The following is a 12,296-nucleotide window of genomic DNA, read 5'->3' as shown; positions in this document are numbered from 1 at the left end:
AAGTGTAAAGTATCCTTCCTGTAATCACTTTAATGGTGCTTTTGGAGAGTCCCAAGTTGCAGAGCAATGCGATTATTTAATTCATAGGAGGCACAAATGCCTCCTGAGACCATTTAGCCATCACACCTGAGGTTTTTTGTTGTCCATGTGCATGCTTACAGCTACACCGTTTACATGTGAGCAAACATCTTAAGAACACGTCTCTTAGGAATCATCGCCATATGAGTCGAAACAGTGAAAAGATCTGAAGTTCTCTGACTTTTGTCTAATTTCACAACAGCACCATAATCATGAACAACTCCTCAATGTGCTGCACTTATGAAACGCCAATGCTGGACCAATACCTTCCCCCTGTAATGATAACGGAGTTCATATTGGGCCTTATTGGGAACGTTCTCGCCCTCTCTATGTTTTTCTTCCACAGGGACACCTGGAAGCCCAATTCTATTTATCTTGCCCATCTGGCTCTGGCGGATTCATTGGTCATTTTCTGCCTTCCTTTTAGGGCCGACTACTACCGCAGGGGGAAGGACTGGGTCTACGGAGATGCTTTCTGCCGTATTTTGCTGTTTCTTTTGGCCACCAACAGAGCTGGCGGTATATTCTTCCTCACCGCCGTCGCTGTGGACCGATACCTTAAGATCGTCCACCCTCTCAACCGCATCAACCGAATGGGTCTGACCCACGCCCTGTGGGTCTCTGTTGGTCTGTGGGGTCTCATCATAGCTATGACTGTCTACCTCCTAACAGATGAACATTTCTACTATCTAAACAACCACACGCAGTGCGAGAGCTTCAACATCTGCTTTGGGAATAATTCCCGGTTCACCTGGCACAACGTATTCTATGTTATCCAGTTCTTTTTGCCCACGGTCATTGTGATCTATTGCACCACCTGCATAACGTGGCAGTTGAAGAATAAGACAGTAGACAAACAGGGCAAAATCAAAAGAGCCGTGCAGTTTATCTTAGCAGTGGCCGCGGTTTTCATTATATGTTTCTTCCCGAGCAACATCTCCCGTATCGCCATGTACGTCCTGAAACTCTGGTATAACGAGTGTCACTATTTCCGTGAGGCAAATGACGCATTTAAAACCAGTGTCTGCTTTACCTACTTCAACAGCGTGCTCAATCCCATCGTCTATTACTTCTCAAGCCCTGCATTCAGCGGATCTTTCAGGAAAATCTACATGAGACTTCTAGGAAAGAAAATTGAGGAATAATTATAATGTGACAACATTCAGGTAGACACTGGCCCTGTCCCAAATGCTATCCTAAGCCCTTCCTCAAATATTCCAAAGTTTGGTAACATCAAGTGTTCTTGGTAAAAGTGCATTCAAAACGGGGCACTGGTGAGCACATTACTGGAGCCTAAACTGACCGAATTGGATGCTTTACAGTCTCAGAGGCTTAACAGACATTTGCAGACAACAGAAATCACAAATAAAAGTGCTTATAAAAGGTGTTATTTGGCACAGGGCCACTATGAGGTTGTAACATTTTAAAGTGGGATATTTATTCATTTAAATGTAAATGATGCTTGCTAATATATATTCATGTTAATGTATTAACAAACAAGGGTATTCATTACGTATTTAGTGACATTTTGTGCCTTTATTTAAACCATTGTTGAGTTATATTTAAACTTATTTTTTGCTGTCCGCTTGGAAAACTAATATGGTACTGGTTCTTCAACGATACATAAATCTGATTAGTATTTGGTGTATTATTTGTCTTTTTAGTGCAGCAAATATTTTTTGCAATAATCTCCCTGAGATTAGGACTAAATGAAGACATATTCTGATGCATGGACAAAATAAATCAAAATAAATCAATTTTTTTGTCCTTTTGGCTTTCCTGTGTGATTATTTTACTCAACAGACTTCTGAAATCTTTTAAACCCTTGGCATGAATGACATTGGTTTTAAAGTTGTGTCTTTGTCATCATCATTTTCTTTTTATTACATATAGCTTGCATTTGAAACAGTTCATATAAGGAGTGACCATAACCCATAAGCACCACCACACTCACTAATGCATACAGTATGCATCGACATGTAATTAAGAGCATTATAAAAGGTTTAGTGTTATCAATATGTCAATTTATTATAAGAAACACAAGATTTTAATAGCCAATGACATTTCCAGATGGGGAGACTCAACTGATTTACTACTGTTTAGTGTTCATCACCATCTAACTCAACCAGTCAAGAGCTAGATTTAGCATTAGATGTTATATGAATATGGTCCTGAAGCATAGGTTTTATTTGCTGACAATAATAATAAATAAGCATTATAGGCACAAATACAAATGTACTTTTAGAAATTGTTTTTGAAAAATATGGTGTTATTGTTTTATGAAAACTTTTGTGATATTCCTTTAAAATAATGTTTTAGTATATCTTTTTTTAAGTATATTTATATTTTAAGGATAATTTCTTACATAATTTCTTTGAGTTAGACCAAACTTTTATTTTAGTGGGTTGTAGACAGAGTTTCTGTGTTTATTAAGGAACTATTATTATTAGCTAATAGGCCTACTTGTGCAATAGTACTATATTTCTGTTTGAATTTCTTCAGGTTATACCGAAATAATGAAATGGTGAAATCCTCTCATAGCGTGCTGACGTGCACATGTGTAGCATACATCATGCGTCAATATAGTGAAGAGCTGAAAACGCCACGCGTGCTTCAGTGTGTGTGTGTGTGTGTGTGTGTGTGGTAGAGCACACATTCCCAGAGAAGAGTATAACAACACCTTCAGGGCCGCTGCTGGCCAAATGGGTGTCCTGAGCCCCCCTTCCTCAAATATGATAATGAAAAAAACACCTACTATAGGGGTGAAAAAAGAACTTTAATCAAATAAAAAACTAAATGAATAAATTGTATTATTTACAAATCACAATTGTAGCTCTCGACATTTAAATTAAATTAAAAATAAATAAATTTATGCATTTAGCAGACGCCTTTATCCAAAGCGACTTTCAGTGGATTCAGGCTATCAATTTTTACATATCATGTGTTCCCGAGGAATCGAACCCCCAACATTGCGCTTGCTAGCGCAGTGCTCTACCAGTTAAGCTACAGGAACACTTACCACATTTACCTGTGGCTATAACTTTATTATGACTCAAATTTATTTTATAGTCTCAAGCATTCAGAAATCATGCAAAAGGAAATTAAGCAGTTTTACTATGATAAAGCCATGGTTTATTTTGTAAGGGTTGTGATATGCACGTTTTTTATAAAAAACGAAATTATAAAGCCTGTGTCATCTATAGCAAAAAGGTGGCCAAAAATGAAAGATTAAGTGAATATTTGAATGATATGTTTGGTCTGATATGTTTGGTCAGTCGCCTAAACAAGGATTTGATCGTCCTGTAAGTGTAACAGCAGCAATTACATGGAATTTGTAATAACATGTACATAAATAGTTTTTTTTTTGTATTTGCCTACATTATGTATTTTAACAGTGTAATTATTAACCAATCATTATTGCCTCATTATCTTTTTATATAATGCATTTTAAGTCATTTTAAAGGCTATTGATGGCTTAGATCTGTTTTTATAGCAACAACAACAACAAAATGTTACAGCATATTAATACTTTGTAAATTATTATTTGAAGTAACAAAACCATGGTTAATTTGCAGTTACCATGGCTACAAGAACAATGATTTGTGGTGTTATTGTTAAAACCATGGGTAATTTTTGTAAGGGAACCTGAATTAAAAAAAAAAAAAACTTTCACAGGAATTTGCCTGAAAGTGATAAACGGGCCTCGTTTTTACCTAAATTATTTATACTTCTCCTCAAATGCTATTGAGCTTCAAATTTGTGTTTGAGCCCATGTGAAAGAGTAGCATAATTTACATATGATTTACAGATAATTTTAAGAAATATCAAACATTTAATGCAATTGTACATTATAGCTGACACCAACATGAACAATTACAGTTGTTTTTATAACTATAAGTCATTCTCTTCAAATGCTACTGACGTTAGAAAAGTGTATACCAATATCACATTAGATAATGTGGTGCATAATGTGGTCCAAAGGTGCGAGCGGTCGCGAGCGCGGATGGGAGAATGGAGGAAGTTTTGTTTTGTTTGAGCAACTGGGGTGGTGCCCCCTCTGGGAGTTGAAGCCCTACTCTGCGTGTAGGGAGCGACGGTACTGAACAGCTTTAATATTGTAGACACTAGTCCATATCGAGATTTGATTAAATGCTCTACTTTTGATTTATTCATAAAAAAATGGCCGAATTCCGTGACGTTCTTCTTTATACAGCAAGTTCCATTTCCGCGATTCAATCCCTGCCGCACGGGGTGAATTTATGAATGAAAGTGTGAGAGTTCTGACACAAAACAAAGTTGTTACGTATCCTCACACTTTTTAAAAGTGGGTAACTATGTTTGACAGGTGCAATATTTGAAAATCGAAAATTATTAATTTATTTTTTTAATTACATTCTGAATATATGTAAGAGTTCGGAGCGGGTTCGTGAACCATTTGAGTCAGTTCGGGAGTTCGGAGTGGGATCGCGAATCATTTGATTCACTTCGGGAGTTCAAAGCGGGTTTGCGAATCATTTGAATCAGTTCGGGAGTTCGGAGGGGGATAGCGAATCATTTGAGTCAGTTCGGGATAGGTTGCGGGATCGCGAATCATTTGAGTCAGTTATGGGAATCGCGAATCATTTGAGTCAGTTCGGGAGTTCGGAGCGGGTTCGCGAATCATTTGAGTCAGTTTGGGGATCGCAAATCATTTGAATCAGTTCGGGAGTTCGGAGCGGCTTCGCGGATCATTTGAATCAGTTCGAGAGTTCGGAGCGGGTTCGCGAATCATTTGAATCAGTTTGGGAGTTTGTAGCGGGTTCGCGAATCATTTGAGTCAGTTCGGGAGTTCAAAGCGGGTTCGCGAATCATTTGAATCAGTTCGGGAGTTCGGAGCGGGATCACGAATCATTTGAATCAGTTCGGGAGTTCGTAGCGGGTTCGCGAATCATTTGAGTCAGTTCGGGAGTTCAAAGCGGGTTCGCGAATCATTTGAGTCAGTTTGGGGATCGCAAATCATTTGAATCAGTTCGGGAGTTCGGAGCGGGATCTCCCCAACTGGGGTGGCAAGGCGTTCTTTTAGGGTGGCATTTTGCAGTTTAAATGTATGTTTTCCCACTAAAATCCAGAAGAGGGAGTGTCACAGACAGATTCTGATCTTTGAAATTATGAGAAAGGTGGATCCTACATGGTAACAATAGTTATGTCATTATCCATATGCTATAGCAGATACCAGAATACAGAAACTGTTTCAGAGAAAAACTGAACAAAATTACATAGAGAAATATAGAGAATACAATCCTGATTCCAAATCTTGATGTAAATGTTTAATCTGCACTTAATTTTCTACATCTTTCTGTTCTTCCACTCTGAACCTGCAGTGCTGGTTACATTTTTGCAAATGCATTTTTGATATTGTAACAATTTTTTGGACCCATCTTGATTTATTGGTGAAATGATATCAGGTGTGCTGCATCTGGCAGTTATTATAAAATATCATATTTTCTTTTCTTCTTAAAAATGTGAATGTGAGCAAACCAGTGATGTTATAAGGGTGGCTTTGTATTTGAATAAAACTATTTCATATATTTCATACACATCTAGCAGTAGCTCCTCACTGCAGATCTCCTTCTAGACCATACAAATAGGTTTATGTATGTATAATACATTCTCAGACATATGTCATGTACATGTAAGTCTACCATAAAACCCATGAATGCATGTTGATATTATATAATTAATTATATAAAGATATTACATGGTTTTCCATTATTATATCTATTACATAACATACGTAACCAATTTTTTGTATTTATGTTGTTTTAATAAAGTTGCGTATTAATTCTATTTTGTTGACATGGTTGTTACCAAAAATAATTTTATACCACACACACACACATATATATATATATATATATAAACATAATTATTAACATATTTACAATCAAAAGTACATTTTATGGTGGGGATTGAATATAGTAACTATATCTTCATCTACCCAAAACAAATTTACAATTGTCAAGACAGTATATACTGGTTATTTATAAATATATAAATATACTGGTTTTACAATAAAAGATATTTGCCATTTGGTATGAAGGTATTAGTAGTTTTACTTAAAAGTAAAGTTTTGTAAACTTATACATTTAATCACTATTTTAATTAAGTAAATAGTAATCTGTAATTGATTTCTGAGTAACTCAGTGAGTCTACATGAAGCTTCTAGGAAAGAAATGGTGGATGAGAATGATGAGAAGAACAATATCAGTTCTATTACAATATCCACTTTTGTATCTTGAGTTAATATTCACTATGTAGTGTTGATATAAGAACTTTACAATTCATAATAATATTTATCTAAATGTAAATAGCTGTAAATGTATACACATGTAAGCATCAATTTGTGACCTTCATAAACATTTAATGTGCCCCATGCATTAATTAGCTCCACAGATTACTTCACTTACTTTGATAAATGAATTCAACAGCTATCTTGCTATGTCTGGTTATTTAAATGTAACATGAAAATATAGTAAAATTAACACTATAAGGAAATATTCAATGTTTAATTAAATGTGACTATTACTGCGCAACCCTGTACAGTTGTCTACATTCTTAGTGCTGTACTTTTCTATGATTAACAAAAACAAATAACTTTTTTTTAATAACCGTTAATCCATTACATCAATGCTTCAATGCAATTCATCAATTGCAATGCATCAATTATTGTTATGATTGTTTTAAGTCATGTATAGTAGGCTACTGTATATAAAATGCCTAATAATAACATAACTTGCCTATATAAAATACGTTTTAATTCAATGTTTTATAAACGTAGTCTTATTGACAAAAGGGGCTACCAAATTACAAACCCAAGCATTAAAAAAAAACCTTCAAAAGATTCCGTTTATTATTGCACGCGAAAGAAAAAAAAACACGCCAAAAGAACAAGTTTGAATCGACTCGCACGTTCGCTCAATGTGTGTTTGGCGCAGGCGCGCTCCCGGCCCAGCGTTCACTGTATGCGGGTGTGTGCGCGCATTGTGAGTGTGAACTGCCGAGCTTAAAAATATTAACGAGCGGCGGGAATGTCTGGCAGGTCAGTGCGCGCGGAGACCCGGAGCAGAGCCAAAGATGACATCAAACGCGTTATGGCCGCTATTGAGAAAGTTCGAAAATGGTAAGATCGCGGGAAAAAGCCCTGTGTTTGTTCCACCGGAGAGAAAAAAACGCGCTTGTGGGGGAGGAGAGAGAAAGAACAACCGAGAAGGACAGAGAGTGAAATTATAAGGGTCATTTTTGAGCGCGATTTCCAAGTGAACTCAAGCGCACGGCAGGTGCTGTGCGCGCACCCGACACCATACACCAAAAATGAATGTTGTGGATGGATTTTAAAGGTTTCTGATGGATATTAAGTAGGTTGAACCCAGAAGCCATTTCGTTGCAGTCACATGAAGCCATTTCTCGCTTCAGTTTAGCGCACTGTGATGTGTAACAAATGTGTTTTGGGGGATGAAATGCTAAATAAACTCACCTGTGCGCGCGAGTCACAGGCGCTGTAACACACAGAGAGAGTTGAAATGCAGCTCAGAGTCTCTTTTCATCAAATAAAGCTGAACACATGGAGCGCTATGGGGGCTGGAACAGGGAAGTGAGCGACTGCATGCCTGATATTTCATTAACAGCAATAAAGCTGTGGCTTTTAGACAAAGATGTTATCTTTAGACATTTTACACATAATCTCACATGTGTAATTGTGTGTAACACATAATTGTGTAACACATCATTTTTGCCTGTATGTATTTTTTTATTGCACAAGAAAAATAATTTGGAGTGCAAGTATTTGATATTATGAAGCACAACATTTTGCCTAGTTTTACTTGTAGAATAATGTAATCACAGGTATATTAGATTTATTTTTATTTTTGGTTCCATCTCTTTTTTTCATTGGATATGACTTTTCTAATGCAGATTTTTTTTTTTAAGTATCTAATTGTATTAGAACTGATTTTAAAAGTACTTCCAACTGCAGAAAAATGTCAGGTTTGTTTAAGTGTATTTTAAGTAAACACAAAATCAATAATGGACTATTTAATTTTTTGTTTTTGTTGTTATAACTCACTTCTGGTCTTATTGTGCACCATCCATTAGTAAATATTAATTATTGCAAATTAATATATTTGCCTTTTTAAAACAATGTGAGTTCCTCTTAAACATTGTACAATGCTCACCAGTAACCAAATACCTATTTAGGCAATGAAGCACTTCTTTTGTACTACAGATCTTTGTTTTAACAATTCACAGGGAGAAAAAATGGGTGACGGTTGGAGACACTTCACTGCGTATCTTTAAATGGGTTCCAGTGACTGAATCAAAGTCAGATGATGTAAGTTTGTGACAATTGCGCATCCTTTTCTTTTTAAGCTGTAATTCGTTGATATTCTGTCTGAAAAAATACATTTCTGCTTAACAGAAGAACAAAAAGAAGAAGGGCAGAGAGGAGAAATATGGATCGGAGTTGACGACTCCAGAGAACAGTTCCTCGCCGGGAATGATGGACATGCACGGTCAGTCTCTTAACCATACAAAGATTTTAAGTCTGTACATAATGTAATTTGACAGTATTGACTCTTAAATGGCAAGCTGTGGTTTGTCCTATAGATGAGAACAGTAACCAGAGCTCAATAGCTGATTCCTCTCCGGTGAAGATGGAGAACAGCTGTAGCACGAGCCCGACACCAGAGGCCACTGCTGCTGCTCACACTGATGGAAACAAATGCAAGGCAGAACATACGCCATCCCCTGACAAAGGTACGAAAAGCCACTCTGATCGCATTAATACATTTCATGCTTACAAATTAAAGTCTGGAAGGAATAGCTCATGAATGAGCCCAAAAATATAATTAAGATTTTACTCACTCCCAGGCCATCTAAGATGAGTTTGTTTCTTCATCTAAACAGATTTTGAGAAATGTAGCATCCCATCCTCTGCAGTGAATGGGTGCCGTAATCCACACCAATCCAGTCTATCCGTTAACATCTTGTAAAGTGAAAACCTGCTTGTTTGAAAGAAACAAATCTGTCATTAAGATGTGTTAACTTCAAATCCTTCTGGCCAAAATACGAGGCCATTATATTGATTTCTTTCGTGAAAAAGTCTGTCTCACATAATAAATCCATATCCGTGTTTAGAACTGTTTTTGACTGTTTTCTCTTGTAAACGTTGCTTGATCTGTGCATATTTCTCTCCTGAATCAGACTGGAGAGGATGGAAGCAATGGTTTGAAGTGAAAAATGTCTTAATGATGGATTAATGTCTTACAAGCACACAGCTTTTTGCTTATCAAGATGTTAACTGATGGACTGGAGTGGTGTGGATTATTGTGATGTTTTTATCAGCTGTTTGGACTGACGGCACCCATTCACTGCAGAGGATCCATTGGTGGGCAAGTAATGTAATGCAACATTTCTCCAGATCTGTTCCAATGAAGAAACAAACATATCTACATCTTGGATGGCCTGAGGGGTGAGTCAATTTCCATAGAGATGGAATTCAAAACATTGCATTCGAGATCTTCCAGCTGAAAGAAATGTGATGCATCAGAATTGGAGGAATCAGTGTGGTTTATTTTTTTACAGGGAATTGTAACTCTACCCCTTCCGAGACATCAACGACCAAAAAAGATACTCCGTTATCAGGGGAGAAGGAGTCCTCATCAGACACCTCAACAAACACTCAGGTAAAAGCATCACTTACCTTCAAATCAGAAGTTAATAATCAAAGTTGGGAATGACTCGAGGGTGAGAATGTTTTTTGCTTTTTGTGTTTCATTAGGAAAGTGAAGATGGTTCCCCACCCACAAAGAAAAGTAGAGTGGAATCATCTTCTCAGGACTTAGATAACTGAAACTGACTAGTTTTCTCCCATGTTTCAAATGTCACTGTCACAAAGCAATGAGGAAATACAACCCAATTAACAAACCATTCCTGATCTTCAAGTACTTTATCTTCTCATCTGGAGCGAACATTGTCGCTGTGCCAGTGAACCAAGGCCAACGACGAACACTGACCTGATCCTGTGAGAAACCTGCAGCCTCACTCCATCCAACTCATGCACGATATACAGCGTTAGTTTAACAGTAATGAGAGAGAGTGAATGCACTGCATAGATTTGTCAAGATAAAAGATGGATTTGCTGCTGTGATCATCTTTGTTTTAAGTCTTCTTTTATTTAATTTAATGACTCTACTAGTTGTTTTTTAACTATTTTGCAGGTTGTTGTATGGTTACAGTGCTGGGGTTTGGTTTGTTCATAGATTCTCTACTGGTTTGTGTGCCTTCTGGCTCCATGATGTGTGAATTTATTTTTTATTTGATAGATTTTTTTGTGGATTTTGTTTTTTTAAAGCTTTTCAAAGCATCAAAGCTTTTTAAAGGGGATGAAGAATTTTTTTTGTTACATGTCAAAATGAATCAAATATATACCTCATTTCCAAACCAGCTGAGCTGGAACTTCATTCTTGATTGAAGGATAATAAATCCTATTCACTGAACACAATCTGGCAGTTTTTAAATGATGTCATTTTCAACAATAAATCCACTCTCACTTCAATCTGATGTAGCAACGTACAAGGAACTCACAATGAAATAATTCTATTGACACAATGGGACCATATTTTCTTGAAATTAATTTGTTTTGTATAGCTGTTTAATTTTGGTTTTATTTATTTCATCATTAGTGCTTATGTTTAGCATATCCAATTTGTTGAAATAAAAAATTTTGACGGCATTGATTATGGCTTATTTTCTATGACTGTTTAGCTTCATGATCTTTTGATGAGTATTTAAAGTATTTATTTTTCAATTAAAGATTAATTGCCCAGCTTGCACAGCTTTATTTTGGAAAGGCTGAGAATGTTTTATTCATATTTATATTTTTCGATGTTGCAGAAACGTTATGACGTCATTAGACGCTTTCCGCGTTAACTTATACTTACATTGATTTTCCAGAAACGTTTTTAATAAGAACATAATTTATAGCTTTTACCAAAAACATGAGTATTAGAAAACAAAAAAGTGGGATAGAGATCAAATAAGACTTTTTCACCACAATTCGTCGACAAATCACATTGAATATGATTCTGCATCAACCATCCCCTTACCTTATAACATATTATGACTCTTATATAATTTTCGTTAACATTTTAAGAGTTTGTTGATGTAATTCGTCGTAATGCAATCTTACCTCACATCTGGCGTTCTGTCAAACTTTCTGTGCGCGCGCTTTTCGTCCACTTCAACGGTCTTTGTCTCTGCCATTCACAAAATGAAATAAGAATTATCATTTATATAATAAACTTTTGATTGATTTGGACTTTTTATACAAAAGAGGCATTGTTCAACAATAATGTCATTTGTATTTTGGTCATATACATTATATATATGTACACATTACATATACAATATACATTACACTAATTATCCTAATTAGGTTATCAAAAAGCGTAAAATTCACATCTATTTTACATACCGGTATATACGATCTTTTTCTTTTTTTTTTTTTTTACTTTTTTTTATGTGGGGTTCAGATTTGTCATATCAAGCTGCATTTTTAAGGGGACATGAATTGTTGACCAGGCCCCTTCTGTTCTATTTAGGAGCTGTAGGATGGGATCTGTTGACCATCCTTGCATAAAATTGAGAGACTATGAGTGCAGCGTTTCAAACTTTGGCCATAAGCACAGTTACACAACTTTGAGGTATGCATTTAGATGAAAGATCAAGACTGAAAATCATTCATGATGAATAGGTGAATTGGTTTTATTATGTAATATTTATATGAATGGATCACACCAGTAACTTACTGAATCTAAATTGTGGCTAGAATTGTCTTTAGGATGGTCGTGAAATGTTTGTGAAATTTTTAAATGCTTTTTACAAAATATGGTCAAAACCAATGTGTAATCAGCACAATATATCCATTCAACAAGAAAAAAACTGTTCAATGTTTGTATTGAGTTCAAGTGAATATACAGTACAACAGTACAATAGTTAAAGACTGTCACAATATTTCAGTACAAACAGAACGCAATTTTTAAAAATCTAATTAATTTAAACAAAAAGGCAATAATCATGAAAATTATACATATTAAATATAATCTTGTGCACCATTTCATTGCAGGTAACCAATTCTAACACTTGAAGATTATTGTTGTTAAAATTACATCAACAATATGAGG

The 12,296-nt window shown here is 35.8% G+C and overlaps 2 protein-coding genes across 2 annotated transcripts; both read left to right on the top strand.

Annotated features, from left to right (window-relative positions):
* Positions 1–290: 290 nt before the first annotated feature.
* LOC113054706 (hydroxycarboxylic acid receptor 2-like) lies at positions 291–1,223 on the top strand. The gene has a single exon (XM_026220428.1). It carries the CDS (start codon positions 291–293, stop codon positions 1,221–1,223), a length of 933 nt encoding a protein of 310 aa, XP_026076213.1.
* A 5,840-nt stretch (positions 1,224–7,063) lies between these two features.
* Positions 7,064–10,846, top strand: LOC113054708 (B-cell CLL/lymphoma 7 protein family member A). The gene is made up of 6 exons (XM_026220431.1): positions 7,064–7,237; positions 8,362–8,443; positions 8,531–8,624; positions 8,719–8,868; positions 9,697–9,797; positions 9,893–10,846. The coding sequence occupies exons 1-6, from the start codon at positions 7,146–7,148 to the stop codon at positions 9,962–9,964; spliced, it is 591 nt and encodes a 196-aa protein (XP_026076216.1). The 5' UTR covers positions 7,064–7,145; the 3' UTR covers positions 9,965–10,846.
* The last annotated feature ends 1,450 nt before the right edge of the window (positions 10,847–12,296 follow it).

This window comes from Carassius auratus, chromosome 35 (genome assembly GCF_003368295.1).
Source record: "Carassius auratus strain Wakin chromosome 35, ASM336829v1, whole genome shotgun sequence".
Lineage (NCBI taxonomy): Eukaryota > Metazoa > Chordata > Actinopteri > Cypriniformes > Cyprinidae > Carassius > Carassius auratus.
This window is presented reverse-complemented; position numbering and strand designations above follow the sequence as displayed.